The sequence below is a fragment of the Anas platyrhynchos genome, chromosome 21, assembly GCF_047663525.1.
Source record: "Anas platyrhynchos isolate ZD024472 breed Pekin duck chromosome 21, IASCAAS_PekinDuck_T2T, whole genome shotgun sequence".
Lineage (NCBI taxonomy): Eukaryota > Metazoa > Chordata > Aves > Anseriformes > Anatidae > Anas > Anas platyrhynchos.
Window position 1 is genome coordinate 5,548,591 of NC_092607.1, and position 26,814 is coordinate 5,575,404.

At 59.0% G+C, this 26,814-nt stretch overlaps 2 protein-coding genes across 7 annotated transcripts in view; one reads left to right on the top strand and one right to left on the bottom strand.

The window, feature by feature from the left end:
* The first annotated feature begins 963 nt into the window (after nt 1–963).
* On the top strand, nt 964–24,494 carry NECAB3 (N-terminal EF-hand calcium binding protein 3). The gene is made up of 13 exons (XM_027472913.3): nt 964–1,184; nt 4,016–4,040; nt 5,029–5,137; nt 12,694–12,719; nt 13,064–13,161; nt 19,148–19,284; nt 19,393–19,514; nt 19,738–19,817; nt 19,944–19,997; nt 20,552–20,664; nt 21,582–21,659; nt 22,038–22,129; nt 22,789–24,494. Exons 1-13 carry the CDS (start codon nt 1,095–1,097, stop codon nt 22,815–22,817), a joined length of 1,053 nt encoding a protein of 350 aa, XP_027328714.2. The 5' UTR covers nt 964–1,094; the 3' UTR covers nt 22,818–24,494.
* CBFA2T2 (CBFA2/RUNX1 partner transcriptional co-repressor 2) overlaps nt 24,268–26,814 on the bottom strand; it is a 58,368-nt gene continuing 55,821 nt past the window's right edge. For all 6 annotated transcript variants that reach the window (XM_072026271.1, XM_027472912.3, XM_038166128.2 and 3 more), the window contains exon 11: nt 24,268–26,813. In XM_072026271.1, the coding sequence (XP_071882372.1) occupies nt 26,529–26,813 (285 nt within the window). In that variant the 3' untranslated portion in view covers nt 24,268–26,528. The remainder of the gene's footprint in view (nt 26,814) is intronic.

Here is a 26,814-nt window from a genome sequence, read left to right on the forward strand (position 1 = left end):
TCTCGGCTCTGGAAGCTGGGTTACGAGAAGCTCAGCAAAATGGGTGAGGCTGCAGAGCGCCCTGTGAGGAGAGGAGCTGTGCTGATGCAGCCTGCCGGGCCCTCACTCTGCGCCCAAAGCCCCGGGTTGTAAATAAACCCCTGGGATGTGGGGTGGGAGAGGAGTGGGGAGAAGGGAGGCTGCAGGGGCCACCTGGGCCAGCTGTGGACACCAAGGGGCCTTTGGCACCACTGGGGGGCAACTGGAGCCAGCTGGGAGCTCACTGGGCTGACTGGAAGCACACTGGGGATGCAGTGGGGATGCATTGGCACCACTCTGAGGTGACTGGGATCACACTGGGGTGACTGGGATCACACTGGGGATGACTGGGGCTGTGCTGGGCTGACTGGGATCACACTGGGGATGCAGTGGGGACACGTTGGCACCACACTGGGGCTGACTGGGATCACACTGAGGTGACTGGGATCAAACTGGGCTGAATGGGGCTGTGCTGGGCTGACTGGGACCACACTGAGGACGCATTGGCACCACACTGAGGTGACTGGGATCATGCTGGGGCTGACGGGATCACACCGGGATTACACTGGGACTGACTGGGGCTGTGCTGGGCTGACTGGGACTGCACTGGGGACACACTGGGGACGCATTGGCATCGCACTGAGGCTGACTGGGATCATGCTGGGGCTGACTGGGATCACACTGGGGTCACACTGTGCTGACTGGGATCAGGCTGGGCTGACTGAGGCTGTGCTGGGCTGACTGGTACCGCACTGGGGATGCACTGGGGACGCACTGGCACCACACTGGGGCTGACTGGGATCACACTGGGGCCGCCTGGAGCCGCCCCCTCAGCAGGGCCGCCACAGCGGCGACCACCGCGGCCCCCCTTGCCCCGCCCCGCCCTTCCCCTCTCCACCAATGAGGAGCGGGCCGGGAGGTGCCAATCACCCGGCTGGGCCAACCGGAGCGCCGCGGGGGCGGGCCCGGGGCTGAGGCAAAGTTGCCGGGCGGCTGCGGAGCCGCTCAGGGGCAGCGCGGGGTCCGCCGGCCCCTCACGGCCGCACCTCACGGCCCCCTCAGCGCCCCTCACGGCCATGGCGTGCGCCCAGCTGCTGGCCATGTGCCTGCTGCCGGCCAAGGCCGGTGCCGTGCCGCACCGGGAGCCGCTGCCCATCTTCCACGACGTGAGTAGCCGGCGCCGGGGAGCGGGCCCCGTGCGGCCGAGGGGGGTGAGGGGGGTGTGGGGGAGCGGGACGGAGCCGGGCCGGGCCGGGCCTCAGCCCCGCAGCTTGCCGGAGGGCGTTTAACGCCTTATAACGCCTTTTAACGCCTTTTAACGTCTCCCCGGGCGGCTCTCTGCGGCTGGCTGGCTCCCAGCCGTGCTCCGTCCCGAGCATCGCCTCCGCTACCGGCACCTCCGAGAGCCCCGAGGCGCGGAGCTGCCGCTCTGCCCCCCCCCAGAGCCGTGGGGATGGGGCCGGGGGGCTGCGGCTCGCTGGGGGCACCCAGCGGGGCCTGGGGAGCTGCAGGAGGGGCTGGAAGCAGCTCCAGGGGGTTCCCCGCTGATGCTCGTGGCGGGGAGAGCTCCCGGGGGCTTCTGCTGTGATGAAGGCTGAGAGGGAGAGGTGAGAGAGGGGGCCAGGGGAGAGAAAAGCAGCCTGTGCCTGCCTGGATGTGCCAGGTTGTGCTCTAACGAGCCAGGTCAGCTCTCCTGGTCAGCGCTCCGGCATTCGCCACTGCTGGAAGCTGCTCACAGCCCGGGGAGGTGAGGAGGAGGAGGAGGAGGAGGAGGAGTGGGGGGGGCTTTATCTGATGCTTCGCTGTGGGTGCTGTGCGAGCCGCAGCGCTGCCGTTGCAGTTCTGTCTCTGCAGACATCCCAAGCCTCTGGGATGTTTGGCTCCCAGGCTGGACCCCGGGGCTCCTTCGCTTTCCTCTCTGCATACCAGAGACTGAGCAGAGCCGCCTGGGCAGCCAGCCGTGAGCACAGTGCTTTCACCCTGCTGTCCCCTCCCTGCAGCCAGCCTGGCCCTGGCTGAGTGTCCGGGAGCTGGGGTTGCTTCCAGTCCTGTGTGCAGGGGTAAGCCTGTGACATCCTTCCTTCCCAGGGCTGGGGGGCTTGGGAAGTGTTGGTTCAGGGCTTCCTCCATCGCTCTCAGCCTGCGTGCCGTCGCAGGCACTGAGTGGGGTGCAGCTGCTTGGGCACAGGGACAAAGGGACAGAGACATCTCTCTTTCAGGCTCGCAGCAGCATTCCTGTGTTTTTGGAGCTGCCAGCTGCCCTGAATGCGAGTGAGGATTGAGGCAGGGCTCCCCAGCAGCCCACGCAGACCTGTTCCCACTCTCAGGCTGAGTCCCCCTCACTGTCCCCAGCATCACCCGGCCTCAGGGGAAATGGGGCAGGCGCTGCCCCCTCTCGCAGGGCTCTGGTGGCTCTGCTTCCCAGCTGAGCTGAGCTCAGGTAGGAAGTGCAGACCCGAGAGCCCTGGTGGCAGCAGATGCACCAGCAGACCCTTTAGCCTGGAGAAACCTTTGCTTTAAAACCCAGAGAAATCCCTAATGTGTGGGAGCTGCAGGTTTCTGTACTTAGCTCTAGCAAGGAAGCTCTGGAGCGCGACGTGGGAGCCCTGATGGGCGTCCACAGAGCTCCCTGCTCTACTTTCATGCCGGAAGGCAGCCTGGCCCTGCTGGAGGCTGGCACCCTGCAGGTACGTTACCTAACGCTGGGCAGCTCAGGGCAGCGCCTCCAGAGGAGTCTGCTTTGCTCAGAAGAGCATCCTCCGAGGCATCCCTGCCTGTTTTTGGCCATGGGGATGGACCGGAGAGTTCCCTGCTGGGACCAGCATCAGAAAATCCTCTGCCCAGTTGCAAGGGAGCAGCATCTTTGGGAACAGGATTCTGCTTTCAGCTGTCTTTGCCTCTGCGCAGTTATCACGAGCACCTCAGTGGCTGACTGCGGGCTGAGCCCTCAAACAGTGCAGCAAAAGCATCAGCGGGGAGCAGGGGGTGCAGGGGCAGCTCAGCAGGGACGGGGCCTCCTGCAGCCAGGAGCAGAGCTGGTCTGGGGCGCTTTGATCAGCGCTTTCTACTTTGCAGCTGCTTGGAAAAGAACCTAGCACCGTCTGCCTTCCCTCTTTCCTGCCTTTTTTTCATTCCTGATCTTTCTTCAGACCTGGAAGGGATGGCTGAAAAGAAAGTTGTTACACAACTTGCTGTTGTCAGCTCTGCTAGGATGTGCTAGCCAAAGCCTGTGCTGCGCTGTCTGCGAGATGTTCCCAGGCTGCAGAAACCGTGCAGTTCCTCCCCAGCCAGCCAAACCTGCAGAGAGCTGCTGGTGAGCAGGGAGGGAGGAAGGGACGAGGAGCCCCAGCTTTCTGCTGGGCCATGGGCAGGAGAGTCGGGTTGAGACACGGCACTGGAGCCGCTCTCAAACTGTGCTCTGGGTCCGAATTCGTTACAGATGAGTGAATGAATGAATGAATTGCACTGGAGGGGGTTCACGTGTCCAGGTGTCCCAGGCAGAAGGACTGGGTGGTTACACCGCTCAGGGCAAGAGCTGCCCGTCAGTGCTGAGGGTTGAAGTGTCGGCAGTGATGCTCGAAGTGTTTCCATTGTGGGCGTTTTTTTGCTCAATGTCCTTTCATTGAAAGGATCTGAACAATTCAACACCTCCCATCACAAGTCTGTAGCAAAGCCGCAGCGATGCCCTTTCTCCTCTGTCCCCCTCTGTTCTCTAAAAGATGCTCTGAGCAAGTGCTGGGCCCGCTCAGGCAGCAGCGGGTGTGCTGGGAGCTGTGTGCGGCGGAGGAGAGGGATGGTTTTCATCATTTACAAAGGGAAATCTCCCCCAGACCGGCGTGTGCAGCGCTGTCCTTCCCAGCTCCGGTAACGCGGGCTCCTGCGGGGCCCGGAGGTCTCCCCGCGGTGGCTGGGGAGAGCTGGCAGCTGGCTCGCTCGCTGTTGAGCCGTGCCGCTCTTCCTGCCGCCTCTCAACCCCGTCGTGTTTTTTCCCTTTCAGATTTTCCGGCGAGCCGACAAGAACGGTGAGTGCTTTGTTCTGCCGCCGCCTCCCCCTCGCAGCCTGGCTCCGGGCGAAGCAGCAGCCCTTCCCCGCCGAGAGGCTCGCTGCAAGAGCAAAGGATGAGGGCAGGCAGCTCTCTGCCTGGAAGAAAAACGCCTTTCTGCTCTGCCTGCTGGAGGAAACACCGGCCGGGGGCTGGGAGGGGGCTCCCCAGCCTCACCACCCATGTGTCACGGGGGGCAGAGCCTCCCGGTGCTGGGTGCTGCTCGGTGGGGCCAGCAGCGGGAGGGAGGGCAGAGCAGGCTGTGCAGCACGGCTGGCTGGGCTCCGGCAGGCTTTTTCTCCACCCCTTGCAGGACTGTTTTGGTCTCTGCCCCCTGTTTGGGTGACCTGCTGGAGTCCCTGGTGTCTGAGAGTTGGGCTCTGTTATATTTGACACCTGGAAACCGGCAAGTCCAACATCACAAGGCATTTCTCTGAGCCTTCCTCCCACCAGGCTCTTCTGGGAGATTGCAGATTCCAGGAGCCACTTTTATTGCAGAGCAGAATGCAGCTCAGGAGCTGAAGTTCTCCACACATGGGAAAGGGGAAGCTCATGAGTCAACCGAGAGATTTTCTTTCCCTTAAAGATCTGACACCGTCCTCACTGTTCTGTGTATAATAGCTCTGTGCTGGGGAGAGCTAAAGGGAAAGCCTGCCTGGAATGTCACTGAAGTACAGAGTGTCTGGATGTGTTTCTGAAAATGCTACAAAGGGGTCATTTGGAAGGGTTGGAGTGGCTGAAATGCCTGCCTGGCAGAACCCGCACTGCTTGCCAGGCTTCCTAGGTGTTTGGTGGGGATGCTCTGGCTGGTGGGACATGCTTTCAATGAGATCTCTGCTCTAATTATTATGCACAACACGCCCAACCATCCCACGCTGCTGGTAAAGAGGCTGCTGGGAGGATCGCTGGGGCTTGTACGCGTCTTTCTGCAGATATATAATTATTCTTCCCTTTTGTTTAAATGCAGATGATGGGAAACTGTCATTTGAGGAGTTCAAGAACTATTTCGCTGATGGGATCCTGAGCTCGGAGGAGCTGTGGGAGTTGTTCAGTGGCATTGACAGGCGTCATTCAGAGTAAGTACCACGGTGGTGCAGAGGAGAGGAGATGAAGGAGGATATAAAACTGCCTGACTGTAGATGGAGGACGTTCGGAGGCGGGTGCAATAAATAGTCAGGGTGAGATAAACCTACCTCTTGTAACACGCAGATGTTAAAACCCATTAAACACCGGGTACAAGTATTGCTGGTGAGAGAAGCCAGACATTTTGAGAACAGGCGTTATCAGATTTACTGTAGTGCTATAAAAGCAAGCATCCATTTAAAATCACATTATGTTGGTTTGAAAAACGTATTCCAGAAATACACAGCCCTACGGAGCAGGTTGTGTATCTGCAGGAGGAGCATGTGGTGGTGTGAGGACGATGAACAGACAGCTATCTCGGCGGTTGCTGACACAGGGAACTCGTTTTCACTTATGTAAGAACTTCTTTCCACCAGAAATGGGCCTTATGAGTGTCGGTGTAACTGTGAATTTAGGCCAGCTTCTTTAAAAACAGAAATGAATTGCACTTAGCTCTTGGTTGCTGTAGATTGGGGCTACCCAGAGAAATCTGTTGGGCTTTCTAGAGAAATCTTCTGGGCTTGGCTGGCTTTGTCCCAGTCGTTCAGAGATCAGTGTGGCCTCGCTGGGGATCCTCTGCCCTGCCTGCTGCTGAAACTAAGGGTGTTTTGGCCCTGGCAGGAGCCGGCCTTTGATTGTCTGTCTCGTTGGGCTCGTTGGATGCAGGCAGCAGGAGGTGCCCTGCCAACACCTCCTCGTCCTCCTGGAGGTCCCAGGGGTTTAGCAGAGAGCTGTCACCTCTGTGTGAATGCTCCTTCTATCGAGCTTCACTTTGGGGTGACTCTGGTGACCACAGGAAGCAGACTGCACGGAGCAGGGGCTTTACCTGGATGCCAAACATCTCCTGGTTCCCTGCTGTGTTCCAGTCGGGTTCCTCCACCTGTCCTGAGCAACAAAACAGGGCTGTCAGAAGGCACACGAGTGGCACCACGGAGCCTTGCTAATGCTGCCACAGCCCGCGGCAGCTCTGCCCAACCTCAGCCCCTCTGCTTGGGGTTGGGCAGGGCGCTGAGGCACCCTCCCAGCTGGCTGGGGTGTGTGGCAGCAGGTGCCAGACCAGCTCCGAGCTGCCCCGTGTGCTCTGTGCCCCCGTGTCCCCAGCAGCACGCCCTCTCCAAGCGCCGTGCGTGGCCCTGGCTGCGGCGGTGCTCCCTGCATGACGGCGCGGTAGCTATGACAACGTGGCAGCATTGAGCTGGTGACATCTATTAGCAGGGCATGACCACTGTGGTTTTGATCCCTTTTTGCTGTGAAGAACAGAAGGGACCTCGCAGACAGAGCTGGTTTCCAAATTTGTGTGTTCTGGGGCTTCAAGGCCGCGTAGGAGGCCCCCAGCCCCGAGAGGATGCCCTCGTTTCTGCAGGAGCAGGCTGGAAGGCCCGGCCGTGAGGCTGTTTCAGGGATGCTCCCTGTTTCTGTCCCAGGCTGGTACGTGACCCACACGCAGGGAATGGTGTGAGCAGCTGCGAGAGGGATGGATTTGGGGTTGTGGCTGCAGGGAGCTGTGCACGATCGCTCCAGCCTGACCCCCAGCTGGTGAAGGAGGAGGGGGGGACGTGTCCTGGAGCAGGAGCCTGGCTCTCTCACTGCCTGCTGAGAGGCATCTCGTCCCCTGCAGACGCGTTTCTCAGAGAGCTGTCATCCTGACTGGGAGCTGTGTGCCTGCCAGGCTCAGGGACTTCAAGACAGGTTTGTCCCCAGGGAGATCCTGCCCAGAGGCTGCCATGTCTCCCCTGGGCCACCTCCTCTGGTGTCACACACAGCACAGCCTGCCAGGAGTCGGCGTCAGCTTTTGCTCCAGGCTGGGTTTGGCCTTGCGCTGATCCGTGGCATTCGCTGTCACACGCGTGGCACAGAAACTGCCTGGGGCAGGCAAGCAGCCTTGGCTCCGGGCAGCCTCGGGATGCATCGGGTGGTTCATCATTTTGCTGAGCTTGCCAAAGACTTCAGGGCTGTAAGGGGTTGTGCTCTGTGTTTGTATAAAGAGGGGACCAAAAAGTGTACACAAGGCTGTGTGCAGAGCCACTGCACAGCATGGGTGGCAGAAATCAGGCAGCGTTCGGTGTGCTGGACCAAAGAGCTTCCCATGGCTCTGTGTCTGGAGCTGGGCTTTGTCATTTGTGTTTGGGGTGCTCAGGGGGACCTTCCCCTTAGGGCAAACTTGTGGCTCCTAAAGGCTGTGCTTGTACCCCGGCCATCCCCTCAGCAGAACCCTCCTCCAGGGCTGCCTGCTTGCTCCGTGCTTGCAGGGACCCTTGAGGTGCTGTAAAACCCCCGGCGTGGTGGTTGTCTGCACCACTGCTTGTGGAGGAGCTGTGAGGACGGGGAAGGACGCAAGGAGAGCCAAGCTGTGCTGGGCCAGGGCTCTGCCAGTATCTTTCTGCCACCAATGTGCACAGAGGGTGCTTAACAAGACCATGTAGGAAGCACCTTCACCCTCACAGCTTCTAGTGGCCACTGGTTTGGAACCTTCTTGACAAGACCACCAGCTCCCGTAGTTCTCTGCTCCACAAATCTGTCTAATTTTGTTCTGAAATCATTTAGGCTTTCGGCTTCAACCATATAGGCTGCAAGTGAGTTCCACAGTGGAGCTGTGTAGCATAAACTGGTTTTCCTTCGGTGTGTTTTAATGCTGGTGTCTGCCAACCGTGTGGGATACTCTGCAGGTCGTTACGAGAGGCACTGTGAGGTGTTCAGTGAAGCCTTCTCCCTGCAGATGCTGTGATTGCTTTGGGCTTTATGGAAGGAAAAAATGTTCCATGACTGAGCAGAGCACATTCAAACAGTCTGCTTGTGTCTGAAATCAAAGGCTCAAGGAGCAGTGGTGGGAAGAGACCTTCAGAAGGCTCCAGGTCAACCTGCTGCTGGTGTGCTGCTTAAACGTGAGTTCAGCACAGGCATGGGCAGCTCTGCAAACATGCCCAGTGTTCTCCTTTTATGCCCCGGAGCTTTTCTGGTGATGGGAAAGCTTCAGCACTAAGCCAGCGGCTGGGTCTGGCCGTGAGGGTGCTGTGTTCATCAGGTCTGGGTTGAAAAGATTGTTTTCTTGTCAGTGCCAGCCTGACCGAGGGAGACACAGCAACAGAGATTTTTACACCCAGACGTTATCCGTGCCTGAGTAATGGAGTGCTGCCCAGACACATCCCGACTCTCTTTCATCACTGCGAGACTGCATCTGCTCCTCTGGCTCACAGAGCTGACATCTGTGAAGATTAATATTTTAGAGGTCTCATACATTATTCGTTCTCCATCCAGAGAGGCCGTAGCACCACACTTTCCTCCCCTCTCCTCTGTCCTTCCTGTCAGGTCGTGCTCCACCTCCTGTTTGTTCTGGCGCTGGGGCAGGGTGCTGGCAGCCCGTGCGTTTAGCCACCTCCGTAAGATTTGGTTCTATTTTGAGCTGGTGGAATAAAACCTGAGCTGTAGCCCAGCATATCTTTGGTGGTCTGGGTGGTGGGAATAGTAAAGCTTGTCAGAATGTTCCCTGTAACGTCTTTGAATCCAAAATGTTTAAACGATTTTGTTTAAAATTTTATATTTCCCCATGAGACTTCTTTTTCCTGCAGTTCTCAAAATTATTCCATTTTGGCTTTAAAATATCTCCTTATTTTAATTCTTTGACATTTAAAAGATGATGTTCCACGTTGAAACCAAATGCAACTTCTCATTGTGATTGGGTCCAACCGCCAGGTTCGCTGTTTGGTTTTGCTTGTCAGAAAGCACAGTGCTCAATCTGGCGCTGGAGCAGAACAGAAAGCTGCGTCTCCCGGGGAGAAGGCATTTTCATCCACCACAACTTCTGGGAGAGGAAAGAAATGTTTTGGGAAGGGGTGAAAAAACTCCGCTGCCGCAGAAGGGCCTTGGGAGAACCAACACGCGGCCCGCAGCCTCCCTGGGCCTCTCTGCAGCAGCCCCCAGCCCAGGCTCCGCGTCCTCTCCCAGGCACCTCAGCACAGGGGCTGGGGGCAGCGTCGCAGAAACCCCGCTCTGAAGGTGTCAGCACCGAGCTGCGAGGTGTGCAGCTGGGCACTCGCTGCTCTTGGTGTCAGCTGCTGCAGTCTGCCCCAGGAGGTGTCATGTAGTCCCCGTGGAGCTTTCTGTGCTGCATCTCCTGGGAACGGTTAGAAAAATGAGGGTCAGAAAATCCTCCTTTGGGTGAGAGGGAGCGGTCAGAGGGGAGTGACAGGAGGCTGGGTACGGGCTGCTGGGAGCCTGAGGCTCTGAGCTTGAGCCGCGAGTGAAAGATTTTGGGTTTCAGTAGAAGGACTGACCTTCTACTTTAAAAACAAACAATCTCAGAGGAAATAACCTCAGTCCTTTGGTGCTGTGGAAGAATGGTTGTGTAAACTGTCCTCCTGTCTTTGGTCACATCCTCGGTGTCACAGCATCAGCCAGTCTTTCAGCTCTGGAGAGCAACTGCACCGCCTGAGAGTGCGGTGTGAGGGTTTGGGAGCCAGACCTGTGATCACAGCGGAGGTTTCCAACCTGAGCATTAAATGATAAAAAATAAATAAAAAAATCCCATCTGCGTTGCCGAAGCTGATTGATGTTTTCTTGCATAAATTCCAGGCGCATTCTGACAAAATCCTAACAACATAATGATGACAAGATCCTCCATCATCAGTTCAAGCTTAATTACAGTTAATCAGAGGTTTGAGCACAGTCAAAATAGAGCGATGTGGAAATGCGGAGCGTCTCAGGATAAGCGCTTTGGAGACAGAGGGTGCCTCTGCGGTGACAGGAGGGCAGAGGGAGGGGCAGAGGGAAGCCTCTTGCACCCTTGCAGTCCTGCGAAGGGCTCAGGATTTGGCTCGCAGGATCTCTGCATTAGCTCCTCCTGCTTTCTGGTGTGAGAGAGCTGCTGGTGGCATTACAACGATGCTGTTGGTACTGATGCTTTCGTGCTGTGCTCTGTTCGGACCGAGCCACATTGTGCCCCGGGAGCTGATGTTTCAGCACTGACCTGGGAAGATCCGGGTGTGATTCTGCACTTGTGTGGGCAGGGGCAGGGGGGGCAGGACCCGGGAAGGGGCTGGGCTGGGCAGGGAGCGGGTCTCCTGCTGCAGGAGGCTGGGTTTGCCACGGGATCTTGGTGATGGGCTCAACATTTACTCCTTCAGTGTTCTAGTGATTAATTAGCTACTGTTCGCTTTACGTACCGAAAAGAGAAGCTACAAAGAGCTACCAGCAGTCTCTGGCCTCTCCTTCCAAGCCACAGCGTGGGTGCTGCCAGCAGCTCTCTGACACACGGGCACCTGGATGCCCAGGTTGGGGTCTGGGCAGTGCTCTCAGCTGGCGGCCCCTTCTCATTCCTGCTGGAACTTTTCCCAGCTCCAGGTTCTTACTGGGGACAGACGCAGATGCTGGGGTAATGTATGTGCTAGGTATGCGCCTGCGTTTTGCTAACATGGGTCCACAGCTCTGCTTTGGCAGGCTGTGCCTATTTCTTGGACGGGGACCAGTGGCTGCAGTTACTCCTCTGGGGCACGGGTGCTGCGGTGCGTGCCGAGCCTCTTGTGCCACTGCAGCAGCAGGGCACTTCAGTGGCTCTGCAGGCTCCAGGCAGCTTTCAGGATTATGTGGAACAAATTAAGAAGGAGCAGGACGTTTTTGCAATGTAAATTTATGCTTCAAACCCCAGTCCTCCTTGCGGAGCTGTGGTTGGATGCACGGAGCTGCTTAGAGATGGGATCAGCAAAGTTTGACAGAGTGGAATTGGCAGATGAAGGGGCGTTGGTTTTGTTGATTATCTGTGTAGTTTCTCAAGGGAAATGCTATTTTTTATTCTCATCAAACACTGTCTGCAGTGCCAGGACAGTGCACCAGATCCCCGCCTTAGTCAGCTCCTACAGTAGGTGTTTGAAGCGGAGGAGCCAAATCCCACCCCAAATCCCACCCCAAAACTGTCTCCCATGCCTAAGCAGGGGGCTGTGGGGACCCCTCACACCGACAGGGGTTGGGTTTGCTTCTCAGGTGCAGCTGCTTTAACACATCTAGCTGCTGTTCTGTGCCACCCAGTACTTCCCCTCCCAGCACCCCAAATTTGGGTTCTCCAGCAAGTTGTAGGTGGGGAGCATCCTCCCAGGTCAGTGCCCTCCCCCGGGACACCCGCTCACCGCCAGTCCCAGCATTTCACTGCCCACCCTGGCCTCTGGTGGCTGTGCGAGCTCCGGGGTGCCCCAGCGGACGGCTCTGCTTGCAGTAGAAGCGGTGCCGAGGTGTTGTGTGCCCTGTAAGGAGTGGGCAAACCTAAAATTTGAGCTGTCAGATCAGAAATGAGAGGCTTCGTGGGTGGCCTTGCCCAGCAGGGTTTGCACGTTTTGCTAATTTGAAGCACTGCGTGGTGTTGAACCGTGCAGTGGAAGCTCAGCAGGAAGGCAGACCCAGGACCATCCCTGGCAGCGCTCACACGAGCAGCGGGGCCGCGTCCTCGTGCTTGGAGCCCAGCGAGCTGCAGGCATCTCCAGGTCCTCTGCACATGATGGAGCTTCAGCGTTTAAAAATCTCCTTCGTGCTGCCTTCTACTTTCCCAATGAGAAATACAAATGGCTGCAGACACTGAGGGGATTCTGAGACCAGAATTTCTGGAGGGGAGGCTGATGTGAGTGAGTGCCACCCTGGGGCATTTTCCCTGGAGGCCGTGCAGGTGATGTGAGGCATCAGCAAACCTCTGCTTCTGCCCGCAGTCCCCTCGTGACAGCCGGTAGGTGTTTCTTGGTGCTTCCTCCACCCTCTCCACCCCAGCTGTGCCTTTGTTAGCACGAGGAAGGAGCTCAGCCCTCTGCCTGCAGTGCTTGCTAGGCCTCGCAGAGCTGCAGGCACGGGGTGATGAGGCTGGGCTGGGGGGGCTGTTCTGCCACGACCCTGTTGGCACTAACGGGACAGCCTCCCTGCCTACCTGGACCTGCTGGCTTTTCTGCAGGATTCCTGCCTTACCTGGCATCAGGGAGGCTCGGGGATCTGACCAGCTTTTCAGCATGTGTGTTTTGTTCTTTTCTTTATCGTGTTTGCTGTCTGCAGGTCCTGTGGAGCTCCAAGCCTTGCAGGATGCCAGCCTCGGTTCTGGCTGCCTCAGAGGGGCAGGAGGGTGAAGCCCCTCTGGCTTTTGGAACCCAGAACAGAGTCTGTCAGAGGAACAACCCCTCTCCTGGACTATTTGCAGCTGTGAAACTTCCCCTGCCCCCAGAGGGCTGAAGGCAGCTCCAGGGCCCCTTGGCAGCAGCTGCAGCTGGGGCAGAGAGGCCAGGAGGGGGACTGCTGCCGTGCGGAGAGGATGGGGCTGAGACAGGAGGGGGGTGTCCTCACTGAACACGTTGTGACCTGTGGGGAAAGAGGTGCTGCAGCAGCAGCTCTTGGGTCTTGTCAGGTCCAGGACCCGGAGCTCTTTATTTTAAAAACAGAGCTTTTAAAAATGCTCTGAGGGGCTCCAGGCAAGCCTCCACGACCCTGCTCACCACAGCTTTCTCCCAGCCCAGCCCCACCATCTAACAGTTTTGTTTTTTTCTTGCAGCAACGTGGACACAGAGAAGCTGTGTGGTAAGTCGGCCGACCTTCCTGCTCAGGGTGGGCTTTGTGTCCTGCGGGTCCGCAGCGGGGTTTGTGCCCACCTGGGCAGGGCAGGGCAGGGCAGGGCTGGGTGGTTCAGGGGCTCTGACCCTGTGTGTGAATCCCTCCGGGAGGGTGTCCTAGGGCATCTGTGCTTTCCTCCAGGGAGGAGAGGTTTTGTCATGGGAGTAGAGGGCTCTTCTGCTGCCAGGCAGGAGGTGTGACCCCTGGGAGAGGGACGGGAGTGCCCCGAGCAGTGCTGGGGGCAGCTGGCACAGGGGAGGCTGGGAAGGAGCTGCTCTGGGAGCTCACTGTGGTCTTCTCTCCCACTTCAGATTATTTCTCAGCGTATCTTGGAGAGTACAGGAACGTGCTTTCTGCTCTGGAAACGCTCAACTCTGCTGTCCTGGCAGCCATGGACAAAACCAAGCTGGTAAGGATGGGGCAGGAGGGCAATGGGGCATCTGGGGGGTACCAGAGCTGTGGTGAGCTCAGCCCTCATTTAGTGTTATCCTTGGGCTGCAGGGGCCACAACCGTGGTGCCTCCCGGGTGCAGCGGGTTGCCTGCAGCAGGGAGATGTGAGGTGGGTGGGCTACACGAGGGTCGGTCCTGCTGCAGGCAGCTGGAGCTCCTCGCAGCCCTTGCTCCTGCCCACGGGGACAGGAGTTGCTGTAGGGACAGGGAAAGTGCCAAACGGTCAGAAGGAAAGGAACGGTGAAATTCAGACTGCTGGCTCCGTGCTGTGCCCATCCCTGCTGCGAATGCCTTCCCCCCTCCTGCAGCTCGTGCCGACGGGAGGCAGATCTGAGGCTGCTAATTAGGCCGAGCAGCGTCCTGCCTCGCGAGCCTTCCTGCACACTGCAGGGCAGGGGCTGTGGCGCCCAGCACTGCAGCTGACGTACAGCTGTGGGAAGGGCTGCAACCCCCGTGGGTACAAGGATCTTGCTCGCATCTGGAGCCTGTGAAATGGCTCAGCTTTGTGTCTGGGTCTTGCTCTGTTTCGTGGCCGTGGGAAGGGCTGGCCCCTTTCTTTCCCTTCCATCTGACTGATGCTCAGTGTGAGGCGGACGAACGGCACGTGGCTGCAGGAGCAGGGACACGAGCAGGACCTTGCGCTGATCGGCATGGCCCTGGAGCAGCAGGGCTCTTGTGGCTGAAGCATGAGGTGCCCGAGCAGCTCTTCTCTGCTTGGCAGAGGTAGGAGAAGGATCAGCGGGGTCTGAGCAACGCTCCGCATGCCTCTTTCTCAGCAGGCAGGTGAGGGTATGGAGGCTGCAGCCCCAGCCCTGCATCACCTGCACCTCCTTTGTGCTGCGCTGGGCCAAAAGGCCGTTCGTGAGGCTGTGGCAGGCAGCAGGTGAGGCTCTGTGCTGTGCTAGTGCTGCTGCGGGCGGCAGAGCCAGCGTGGCCCTGCCCGTCAGGGCGGCTGCAGCTCTCTGCTGGCTCTGACTTTGGTAAGAATCGCCTCAGTTCCAGGCAGGGCGAGTGAAGCACCCACAGCTCGAGCTGTCCTGAACCTCACAGGAGGAAGTTTGGACTGAAATTTTCCATGTACCTGCTGGGAGCTGTGTGCTTCTGGGGGAGTTAGGGCAAGGCTGAGTTGGCCATGGCAAGGAAGGTGAATAGGGAAGATGGGCAGCTGCCCGCTGAGCGGAGGGACGAGGAGGGCCGGTCCTGCTGCTGGCTCTGCCCAGCAGCCTCAGTGGTGTTTGCATCTCTGTGAAGTCACCGGGGATGCTGCCCCCTGAACCTCCCTCTGGCCGTATCCAGCCTCAGCAGCGTCTCCCTGTACAAGTTTATTAAGTGCAAGTCCAGAGGGAGAATGATTCATCTGGAGGGGGCCGTGCTTTATTTGAGTTCTTTTCTACCTTATTTATATATTTATTTATTTTAGTAACGAATTCATTGTATATTCATGCGTTTCTCCAAAGTACAGCACAATTACTGTCTGCTGCGCAGTGCTGGCTTGATGTATTCATTCACTTAATGCTTCCTGGTGTAAACATCCCAGAGAGCTCCGTTATAATTACACATCGCTCTGCAGCCGTGTTCAGCACGTACCTTGAACTAATCATTTTCTTAAATTAACTTCTCATTTTTATCTCCTGGCCCTTTCCTTGGGCTTGAGGAAAGACAAAACAACCTGTGCTGGGCTTGTTGTTTAAGTTACAAGACCTTGGATGCAGCTGCTAGGAAATGGGGCTGGGCAGGGACTTCTGGCAAGGGGAAAGCCGGTTTCCCCTACTGAAGCAGATTTCTGTGGGGTTGTTTTCCCACCTGTGGAGGCTCTGGCCAAAGCTAGGAAGAGGAGGACAGGGCGGGCAGGCAGTTGCAGCACGGCTCTCACCCGTGGCTCAGCCCCAAGCTCCTGGGTGCCCCGGGGCAGGTGCTGACCCTCCCAGGGTGCTCCTGCACTTCCCTGCTCAGCCGGTCTCCGCACCAGGGAGGAGGCAGGAGAAGGGCAACGCTATGGCTCTGTAGCCATGGCTTGTGCTGGAGCTGTGGGAAATCTGTCGCTGCTGGAGGCTGGCAGAGATAAAATGCTGCTTTCTTACCTGCTGTGACCTGGATGCATACCCATGTTTGTATTTCCAGGTGGGGATTGGTTTTGGGCTATTCTGGGATTATAGGGTTGGATGGGAAGATTTTAGACAAAGCTCACACCGCTCAGAGCCAGAGCAGAGGGCAGAGGTTTCCCATCTTACGTGCCTGCCTGCCAGTTCTGTTAATTCAGACATCCCTAATGGCCCTGGGGCTGAGGACCAAGAGCTGCGGTTTGGCAGAGGAAACCTCACCCTGGGGGTTGTGCTGGAGGTACAGCAGCACCAGGAGCTGAGCAGGCTGGACGGGATCTGCCCACTGGCACGGCCCTCTCCATAAAGCTCTGCTTACTGGGTCTCACCAGTTAAACCATGGCACCTCCTGCTTAGAGCACGATCTGCCTCCAGCTCCTTCCTTCTGCTGCTGGAGGGCTGCTCTCCCCTGCACCCCCAGGCACTTACTGCGCAGCTGTAGAAGGTCTCGTGTACGTACGAGCCCACTTTACAAGATGAAAACCAAACAGAGCATGAGATGCTTTGTTAGCAGAAGGAAAGCACGCCTCATGGGAGCTGTGCTTGGCACGCTCAGACGGCGCTAGGACAGTGCTGCAGCAGGTGAGGCAGGGAAACGTGGAAACCAGAGCTCGGGGGGAGTATGCTGAGGCCGTGCTGGGAGCCGTGGTTTGGAGCAGTGCCACTGGAAGGACTTCCAGTGTCCGCGATTCCCACCTTGCTGCAGGCCAGGAGACCTGGTGTGGCTCAGAGAGGGCTCGGTGCCCTCTGCCAGGCTGCTCGGTCCTGTGCCCGTAGCACACCTTGTTGCCCCAGCAGCCTGCAAAGCATGGGGAGTGGAAGCCAGGTTGATCCTCACCGCCTCCGAGGCTGCGGTTCCTGCAGGAAACGGTGTTTGTGCAGGCAGCAAACCTGCACGTCGCTTCTTGTGGGTCCACGGTTGGCAGAACGAAAGCAAATTGTCAGTGGGTTGTGCCCATTCTTCAGTGCTGGAAATGTGGCAAAGGAAGATGCCTCTTCAAGAAGAGGTGCTTTTTTTTTTCATTTTTTACCAAATTCCATAATTTCCTTATGCATTTTTAAAATACAACTGCTGCTAGCTATGCTAAATATGCTAAATGCAGCTTTTTCTGTGGCTACACTTTGCGGTTACAGTGTCATAGTTTCAGAGTAAGGAGCAGACTATGGAAATACCTCGGGAAGCAGTCTGATATTTCTCTCAGGAACCCAAGTGCTAGAATCTTCTCGTTCCCCAGCTTGCCATCGCTGCACGCTAAGCTATAAATACCTCTCCAAGTCAGATGCTCTTACGTCTCCATTGGCAGGAATTGTGTGTTCACCTATTCCGTTCTGTGAACATCATCATAGGAAACTAATAAAACCCCGCAAAGCACAATTGCAGCAGCTCTTGGCAGCTTGGGGATTTTCAGTTGGGTCAACAGAGCAGAAATACCTCTCTGCAACCAGAAGAACTCCTCTTGTGTCCGCTGAGTTATTTACAGCTTTCCAGGAGTCTTTGCCGTCAGCAAGAAACGCGGTGTGCTCGCTGAGACACAACCTTATTGAGACTCTGTTTCTGCAGTACCTGACGGGTTTTGCTCTGCCCCCAAGGTGCAGGTGAAGCAGAGAGGAGTGTATTTGCAGTCACTTCATTCCCTCCCCCAGCGTGCAATCACCCAGGTTGGTGCAGAGGAGGGAAACAGCATTTGAAGGGCACTGAGATGCCTCCTGTGACCCGAGCGCAGGGCGCACGGTGCTTGGTGCTGAGCGCAGGCGGCGTGGAGGTGCTGGGTGAAGGTGGGCTGCCCGGCCACAGAGGGGTCTCGCAGGGCAGACGTGCCCCATGCTGGGGACTGCTGCTTCCTGCTGCGTTCCTGAGAGCTCTGCGGGGCTCCTGAGAAGTTATTTCCAGCCTTCTCTCTGCTGGTGGGCTGAGCAAGGCGCGGGAGGGAGCTGCCTTGTTGGTGCAATGCCCGTCTGAAACAGCACATCCCCGTGGGACCCGGCTTTGCCTGTGCAAAGTGGTCGGAGGTGCCTGGGAGGAGCTCTGGGCAGGGATCAGCGTGGGCTGGAGCCTCCAGAAACATCAGGCAGGAGCCTGAGCTCCTCTGTGTGCAGCTGAGGGTGAGCTTGTGGGGGCAGCCCAGACCTCTCAGCATGAGGCACCCAGCATGGGACCTCCCAGGGGGTGCTGCCACCTCCCCAGTGCCGTTCCAGGCAGGGGGAATCGCTTCCCCCGAGCCAGGCCAGGCAGCAGGGGTTTCTCTTTTGCAGAGCTGCAGGAGGAACAGGTCTCCTTCGGGCTGCTGCGTGCGCTTTGGGAGCAGACAGCCCAGGCTGTGCCAGCCCCCGCCTGCGGGGAGATGCTGGGGTAGGGGCAGAGGCACTGCGGTAGTCTGCAAAGGGCTCTCCCTGCAGAGAGAGGGGCAGTGGCAGCAAATTCAGCCCAATTCCATCCTGGAAACAAAACGGACAGTGCCATTAAAAAATAAAAGGTGGATGGAAACCGACACACAGCACAGGCTGCGCTGAGAGCTGCTCGCTCACCTGGGTGGGGAGCAGTGGGCTGTCGGCGCTCTGCAGACGAGCATCCTCGCCACTTCCAAGGCCAGGAGCTGGCGTTCCTGTAGCCCTGCAAGGACGCGTCCCCAAACGGAGCTGTTTCCAGCAGCTGTTTGCAGCTTCAGGTGGGATGGCTGCTGCGTTCGGATGCGCCTGTGCGTTGGGGTAATTATGGCAACGGCTTCGTTTCTCCCACGCAGGCGTTGAGCCTGTCCCCCGGGGCAGGGGCTGCCGGCTCCGTGCCACCTCCGTCCCCCAGAGACGCCGCCTTTGAGCCCTAGCCCGAGGAGTGGGGCGGCCCCAGGTGGGGCCTGGGCCTTGCACCGCGTTTTTGGCACCGGTGTTGAGAGTTTCAGTCCAAGTGCTTTTACGCAGAACTTCTGGAATTTGGGATCCTCGGTTCTTCTGCCTGTTGGAGAGAAAACAGGATAGGAATTGGAAGTATTTGACCTTAATAAAGCAGTCACATCACTGGAGACTGTCTTACAGAGGGGAGAGGGAGCTCGCAGTGCCTGGCGCAGGGGTGACAGCCTGGCTCTTGCGGTGGTGGGGGTGGCTCAGGTCCGGTGTGCCTGGTGGTGTCCTCGAGGAAAGGGGTGGTCCCCTCCTGATGGATGTTCCTGCAGAGCAGCCAGCTCTCCTGCATCAGGTGGAGACTCTCTCCGTGGCCTCCCACCACCCAGCCGTGTCTCTGGGAATGCTCACAGCACTGCCTGTGGCTTCTCTGTCCCTCAAGTCTTAAACACCAGGCATGGGGGCTGGCCTCAGGGTGCTGGCTGCACTTCCCAGCTGCTCCCCTTGGCCTCCTCCTTACCTTGCCTAGCCGTGTGCTGAGCTGAGGCACCTCGCTAAAGGCACAGCAAGGAGCAGGGAGCTCTCTCGTGACAGTGCAGTGAGATCTGCCCGCTGCCCAGAGCGCCCAGCACACCTTTGTGCCAAAACCCAGCAGTGAGCTCAGGTTTCTGCTTTTCATCAGCTCATGCCCTGCACCCGGTGCCGAGCTGCTGCGGTGTCAAGGTGAGGAGCCCCCTCCTGGGGCAGAGTTGCTGTCATACAGCACCGTGTAACCTCAGCTCATCCCTCCTGCCCCCTCGGGGCTCCTGCTGCGCTGGCTGCTGTGTGCAGGCAGGGAATTCGTCCCGCTGCACCTCCTCGTTCTGCTGCAAAGCCCCTGCCCTGCCCCGAGCCTGCCCGCTGGCACCAGCAGCTGGGGCCTTGTGTCTGTAAGGGCACAGCCCCGTGCAGGTGTGTGAGGGAGCCGAGACGCAGGAGGCACCTGACCTTTCCTCCCCCCTTCCCCGCAGAGGTACGAGACCTCCTCCAAGACGGAGCAGTTCCTGACCCGCTTCCTGCTGCGGGAGACCATGCACCAGCTGCAGTCCCTGCAGGGCTCGCTCGAGTGCGCCGTGGACACCATGGAGGAGCAGGCGGGGAGGGAGAGGTAACGGGGCCCTGGGGGGACAGCGGGGAGCAGGATCTGCCCTTTGCAGCCTCAGCTGGCCCCGCTGAGGACTGGCTCCGGCTGCCCTGTTGTGTTTCATTCCTTTAGGAAGGACGTAAAGAAGTTGGAGAGCTCCGTGGGCCTGAGGTCAGGGAGGCGGTGTGGGCGCAGAGGGCAGAAGAACGTCTGCCTGTCCCCGACAGACCCCTACTCCGGGATGCTGACCACAGGTAGCACCGCCCGGCCAGCCTGGGGCTGTGTGCTTGGGACCTTGTCTGCTGTGGGGTTGGGTCCGGTGTTCCCAGGAACAACAGCCCTGGCCATGGCAGGATTTCACGTGTCTCCTGGGCAGTGGGGAGAGTTTCAGGAGAAAATAAGTTTCTTGGTTTTGGAGTTCAGAAGCTTTTGTAGTTTTCTGAGCTCACAGCGAGCCTTCTGCCTTCCCCTGCGCAGGCATTTGCGTCGAAGCTGACAGCCAGTGGATGGCCCAGATCAGCAGGCTCCAGCAACTCATCGAGAAACTGGAGTGCAAGGTGCGTGGCAGCAGGGGGGGGCTGGGGCCGGGCCCACCTCCCAGCGAGCTGTGCTGGGCTGGGGCTGCCTCTCGTTTCGCTTTGTTACAAACTCCCTGCAGTTAACGATGGTTTTGTGAAACGCAGAGCCCACGTCTGGAGCCCCTGAAGGAGGACGCAGCGAGCAAAGGAAGGGATGAGGTCAGTCGTGGTCCCAGCTCCCTGCCCAGTGACTGGGGAGCACACGGGTTGCCCCTTGCACACCTCCGTGCTCCGGGACGGGTCACCTGCATTTGCTGCCTCTGCTCTGGGTGGGCTCCTTGCCCAAGGCTCACGTGGCTTCTTCGGGGCTTGTGGGTGCTCACAAGCAGTCTGAGGAAGGCAGCCCCCTGCTCGGGAGGGCCCAGACCTCCCGGCTTCTCTCCAAGCCCCTGCAGGCCGTGCACAGCCCCAGCAGAAAGCCCCCAGGGCCCAGGTTCCCCTGTGGGCTGGCAGCGGACACAGGGACATGCAGCAGTCCCTGAGCAGGGCCCTGTCACCAGGTGGAGCACAAACCCCTGGGCTGTGCGGGCTCAGGCTGCTGTAACGGGGACGTGCCCAGCTCGGAAGAGGACGGTTTGTGGTCTTGGCTCTGTCCTGGTGGGGCCAGCCCCGTACTCGTCACCTCCCCGTGCTGCAGCAGGGTGGGAGGAGGGCAGGCAAGGGGATGGCTCTGCCTGCGGTGCCCCCCCCAGCCTGACCGCCTGTCCCCGCAGCACATCCTGGTGGCCAAGAGGCAGATCTCGGTGGCCAAGAGCGGCGTGGAGGAGTTCCGCCAGGCCTTCAGGTCCTACACCGAGGTCACCGCGGGGCAGAGCAGCTGCCTGCAGTAAGTGGGGCAGGGGGCAGGGCTTGCCCAGAAATGGGGTCCCCGTCAGTCATAAGGGCAGACCCGGGGAGAGGGGCCCTGGCTTGGCTTCTGCCCTGTGCCAGCCCTGGGCAGTGAGCAGGGCATGGCCCCTCGTCCCCCACGCTGGGCACAGTGGCACGAGGGTGGGCTGGGCAAGGGTTGGGGGGATTACACCGACAGGAACGGAGGTGGTGTGTGCGTGTGTCAGAGGGTGCAGCACTGCTCCAGCACTGGAGGACTTGAGAGGAAGGGGGAGAAGCCAGGGGAGAGCTCTTGTCACGGCACTGCCTTATTTAAAACGTGTGCAAGGCTGGTGGAGAGCATCTGGGACCACCTAGAGCTGCCCCCCCGTGCGAGACCAAGGCTCAGCACCACTGCGGAGCTGGGGCAGGGCTGAGGATGGAGCCCCAGGTTGGGTGCCGTGGCGCAGCGCTGCCAGGCACCCCTGGAGATCGCGCAGCTGCGCGTGGAGAGGCTCTCTCCTCCTCCCACGGGAGGCTTCAAGGCACTTGCGGAGGGAGATGTTCGTCCTGTTCCCATTTCAAGTGTCATCTTTCAGCTCTTCAGCTCCAACCGTACAAAACTGCGTTTTCAGGCCAAACAAAAGGAAGGTCCTTGTTTTGACGTGTGGCAGAGAGGATGATATTTTTTCTCTGGAGCTGACAAGCTTGCCTGGCGTGAGAGCTGCCCGTGTGGCAGCCGGGCTCCCCAGGTGGGCAGAGCTGGGCTGAGCTACGGGAGCTGGTTTGGGTGCGGGGTCCCCTGGAGCAGCCAGCGGCTGCGGCTATGCCCAGAGGTCGCTGCTGCCCCTGGGGGTCCTGGTGTGGGGCTGGCGGGTGGATCTGCACCCCTCGCCCTGAGGTGGCCCCAGCTCAGGGTCGCTCCTGTCCCCGCAGCGTGTCTGCCTGCAAGCTGACGGACGAGGCCTGCTTCATCCTCTACGAGTTCTGGCAGGACGTGACTTCGTGGAGGAGGTTGGAGGCTTTCCTTCTGCATGGTGGTGGTGGCGGGTCTGGGTGCTCGTAGACACGCTGGGGGGTGGCTGAAAGGGCTCCCTTGGGACTCCACGGTGGCCCCGCTCGCCCCCTTCTTGCACAGCCTGTGCTGCTGCTGGCACTGCCCTGCCTGGCACAGAGCCCCAGGGGCAATTGCAGTGGAGATGGGGATGGAAGACCAGGCGGGGGGGGGAGCGGGGCAGAACGGGACATCCTGCTCTGGGCAGCACCATCCCCCTGTGCCGGGGCACAAAAATGCACCTACAACAGAGGGGCACGAGCGAGCCCTGCCCCTGGGGCTGCAGCAGGACGGCCTCCTCACCCCGTGCTGCCCTGACCCTGCCCGCTGCCTTACAGCCACTTGCAGTCCAGCTACAGCAAGAGCTTTCAGCGTGCCATCATCAGCCTGCTGGAGTCCCCGGAGCTGCTGACCACCATGCTCTTCCCAGGTGAGCGGGGCGTGAGGTGCCGGCCGTGCTGCGCTGCTGCTCTGAGGGCAAGCAGGCGCCTCGTCTCACTCTGGGGCAGAAAATTGGCTTGGGGGGTCACTGAAATCGTGTTTTCTAGCATGTTCTCTGGCCTGGATAGCCAAGCAGCTGGGAGCATGTCCCAGATGGCAGCTGTGCTCGAGCCAGGGCTCAGGCTGCTATCAGTGGGACTCAGCACGCTTCACGCCTCAGTTTTCTTCCCCAGATCCCTGAAACCTCTCTGCAAAGCACTGCCCCTCCCGCGCCTCTCACAGTGGCTGTGTCCCAGCTTCATTTTGAAGGCTGAGTGGTGCAGAGGCAGGGGGGAGAGCCGGTCAGGGAGGATGCGTGTTCCCTGGGGCAGCAGCAGGAACCTGACCAAGAAGTAAGGAACGGGGGGAGTGTAGAGAGAGACAGGACCACATCGAGCTCCAGCTGAGGGTCTCTTGGGTTTCCTGGCACCACCTGTGGCCGTGGGTTCTGGTGCTCCAGAGCCTGCTGCCTACAGGGGAGCATCAGCTCCTGCTGAGCAGGGGCAGGGGCAGAGCCCTGCCCTCCATCACCCCCAGCATCCACCGCCCCCCCGTGTGATGCCCTCCTGCCTGCCACCGCCCCCTCAGCCCTCCGCTGTCTCTCCCCAGCATCCTGGTGGATCATGAACAACAACTGACCCCGGCGACCAGCAGCTCCCAGGACGCAGCTGGCAGGCAGAAGGATGCAGAGCCCCCTGCACAGCCACCGCCGTCGCTAGCGTTTGTCACCTCCGCCTCCCTGCCCTGCGGCTCCTGCCTCGTGCTCGCCTCCCGCAGCCCGGGGGCTGCCTGCCCCTCAGCTCTGGCAGTTCGACCCTTCTGCTCGTTTCACGTGATTTATTTATTCCTCTTCCTCCTGGTGCCCAGGACAGCGTGCAGGGAGGGGCTGGGGGACGTGGCACGGCAAGGGTGGCTCTGGCCCGCTGTCACAGCCCCGTCCCTCACCCCTCAGAGCCACCCTTGGGGGAGCAGTGGTTTTGTCCGGGGAGCTGGGCTGGCTTGTGCTGTGAAGAGTGTTTTATAGGAGAAAAAAAAAAAAGATTCAGCAAAGGCAAGCGGAGTGTGTTTCTGGACAGGACTGCCAGCTGCAGCCTGCACAGCCAGTGCTGGGGATTGGGGTAGCCTGGGTGCACCTCCCCTCCTCCTGCCCCCCCTTTGTCTTGCAGCTGAGGGACCCAAACCCAGACCGGCACCCAGAGGCTGGGGCTGTTCAGCTGAACGCCCAGCGGGGCAGCTCGGGGCGTGCAAGGAGCCAGGAGAGCCCCTGGGGCTGGAGCAGCACAAAGACTGCCCCATCCCATCCTCGCCTTGCAGAGCCAGGAGCTGCTGTGCTGGTGTGGAGCTGGTGGCACCGAGGGCAAAGGGGGCTGGGCAGGACGGGGGCTCCCTGCAGGGGTCGGGGTCATGAGGAGCATTCAGAGGCTGGGAGCTGCCCGCCAGCACCCTGCCACACCACCACGGGGGGTCACTGAAGCCAGGGTGGGCCCTGGGGGGTGGCAGCAAGCAGGGGCTCCCTGCGTGGGAGGGGGCAGTGGGGTTGGGAGAGAGTTGGCCCCAGCCGCCAGCTCCTGGTTAACTTGGCTCCTGCAGGGCCTGGGGCCGCGTGCAGCCACCCCCAGCTTTGGGCAGCCCCGGTTCCTGGCCTGGGAAGTTCCACCCAAGCTCCAGGGCCCCCCAGCTGCCAGGACACCCCCAGCCATGGGCAGTGCTGTGCCTTGTCCCTGAGTCCTGCATTTATTTCAGGAGGGTGAGGGCACTGCTGGGATGCTTCCTGCTGCTTCTCTGAGCCCCCTGCACCCTGAGAAGCCAGGCTTTGGGGTCCCCCCACTGCCCCCCAGGTGCTGGCGAGCCTGCAGCAAGGGGTTGGCACTGCAAGCTCCCCCCCAGCACGCTGCAGGCTCCTCTGTGCCCCAAATCAACAACGTGCTTAAAAAAAAGAACACGCTTCAATGCGAAGGGAAAGAGACCCAAAGTTCCCCGGTACCTGACTGACGTCCAGCTCTGCCTGCGCCCCCGCAGAACCCCCGGCAGCTGCCCGGGCCCTGCCACAAAGCATCGGTCCTTCAAGGAAAGAGGCCCGAGGAGCTGTACGATGAATATAGTCTTTTTATTGACTACTTTTGAGTAGAACAAACTAAATACATCTGTAACAGTTTGGGTTCCTTTATACAGTACATTAAATAAGTTATGCACAGGAATGAAGTAACAAATTCCTATTACAGAATTAAATGTCAAAAAAAAAAATAGAAAACTCACCCCACCAAGTCTTCTTCCCAGGTCTGAATTTCACATTTATCGTTACAATTTATTTTTTTTTTAAAAAGCAATCGTTCTAATCATGACCGTTAGTACTTCATTCATTTACACTGGGGTTAATTTTAATACACAGCCAAAGTTGCATGAGAATTATGGAAGACAATCTATTTACAAGCCATTTTCAGCACGGCACCGCGCTCATTCCTTTCTCAGCCGCTCTGGCAGTGCTTGGCCCCCCCCCGGCCCCTCGTGTGCGCTCAGGGCCGCAGGGACCTGCCGGGACGCCGCAGCCCCGTGTTGGTACCTGAGGCAGCTCCAAGTTCTCATGCGTTGTGCTGCGGACACGGGACAGTCCCAGCTGCCACTTGAGAGCTTTCGTGGAAACCAGGAGACTTCGTGGCTTTTTTTTCAAACTGAAACCTCGCCGATGCGGGACTCACCCGCTCTATCCCCCGACAGCAGCTTCCAGAACAACGTTCCCCGAGGGATGAAGCTGGTTCGCTGGGTAACTCGATTATCCCTGGGCACACCCCTGCCAGCCAGCAGGCAGCCACACCACGGCACACTCGGTGACTATTCATTACATCTCTATTATTCACCTCCAATTGAAAAAGTGATCAAAAATAATTTGGGAATTACTTGCCTCATTGGGCTCCAACCCAGCAATCATACAAAAGCAGTCACGGAAACACAGCTTTGCTGAATAGATGGTTTCCTGGATCCCATTTGCGCACAGCATGTGGGATCAGTGTGCGTCCCCGAGGGCACGCTCCGGTGCCTCCCATCCGCCGCCGACAGCCTCTGAGGGGAGAGCTCCGAGGCTGCGCCGGAGCCGAGCCCTGCAGTAGCTGTTGGCGGGTCAGAGCTCCGCAGGCTGCCCCCGAGCCCTCCCCACGTGCTGACGCAGGGGCTCTGCTCCCTCCTGGGGCGGGCGCTGGGTCCCCGCAGCTTTGGGTTGGGCTCAGGGTGCCGACAAGGTGGGGGAAGCTGCACGGGGCCCCCGGGAGGGCCGCGCATCCCCACGCACCTCCAGCGGGGCCAGGGATCCCCGGGGTGGGTGAGAGCCGGCACAGGGTGCCGAGCCCTGCATCAGTGTGGCCAACGCGCGGGGAGAGAACGGGCTATAAATAATCCACTGCAATCACGCTGGGATCTTTGTGGTTGAAAACACCACCGGTAACTCTCCAACCAACAACTTCCATGCAAAGAAGAAATGCTTTCTGCACAGCAAAATAATGGTAGCCAGGTGGAAAGCGCAATAACTGCCCACAAGGAATCCAGATTTGGTCTGCACATTTGCACTCAGCAAAGGTCCAACCCCGAGTATCACGCAACTGCCTGTCCAGTTACAGCGAGGGATTAAAAACAGGCCCTCCAGCAGTGACCAGCTGTACTTCCCTGGTACTGACATTTGGTTTAGAGCTGTCCTCAGCAGACGTGTCCTCTCCTCAGCCTCCGCAGCCTGGAGCCGCCACCCGCCGCAGGCAGGAGCAGAGCAGCTCAGTTCTCCCCAAGCAGCTACGTATTTGTCATTGCACTAGAGAATGAGATGCTCTTGCTGGAAAATCGGCTCTGGTCTGTTCAAAGCAACAAAGAGCCAGCACGGCTAACTGAGAAACCTTTGTCTGGGAGCAAGATTAAAAAAGAAAAGATGCGTATTATGGAAAAAAGGTAGCTGAATGAGGGGGCAGTTCAGACACCTCAGGAGAAGAGCCTGAGCGCGTTTGACCCTTGAGAACAGGGCTGCTTGGCTGGGCACCGCTCGCTCCACATTTCCTGCCGGCGCTCCGTGGGGGCCGGGTTCCCCTGAGCGAGTGCCCAGACCCCCCGGGTCCCACACGATGCTCTGGTGCGGCCCTTCGGAGAGAGCAGCACGGAGGCACCTTGAGCGAGGCCGTCCCAAGTCCTTTATGAGCCCTAAAAAAGGCCGAATGAGATGGCAAAGCCCAAGTGCCGGTGCTCCGGAGGAGGCGGCGTGGATTTGTCAATTGTGCCAAGTGACAGAAGTTTCTGCGGTGTGGTTTTTTTTTTCCAACTTAAAAAACAAATAAATCGGGAAAACTAATCAAATGGACTGACCCCAAACTTCCCTTTTAGAGTCCGTTCGTTTCTATTGCTGTCACAGACGCTGGAGTGGAGGATCGAGACGTGGCTGCCGAAGTCTTCTCGAGGGCCGGGCTGGACACGCCGTCGATGGCCTTGGTGGCTGTGGAGCGCCCCGCGGGCAGAGCCAGCGGCTTGCTCTGGCTGTGCAGGCTTTGGCCGCAGATCCGGTGGTGCCTCTCCCAGTCCTTGTGCTGGCAGAAGGAGCCGCAGTACCGGGCGATGTTGCAGCCACTGCAGGTCTCGCTGGCCTTGCGGCCGCAGTTCCAACAGCTC

Coding starts and splice junctions, on each gene's coding strand:
- NECAB3 (XM_027472913.3), top strand. CDS start 1,095: ATGGCGTGCGCCCAGCTGCTGGCCATGTGCCTGCTGCCGGCCAAGGCC. Junction 19,285..19,392: donor GAGCAGGCGGGGAGGGAGAG/GTAACGGGGCCC, acceptor TCATTCCTTTAG/GAAGGACGTAAAGAAGTTGG. Junction 19,818..19,943: donor TCGAGAAACTGGAGTGCAAG/GTGCGTGGCAGC, acceptor TGTGAAACGCAG/AGCCCACGTCTGGAGCCCCT.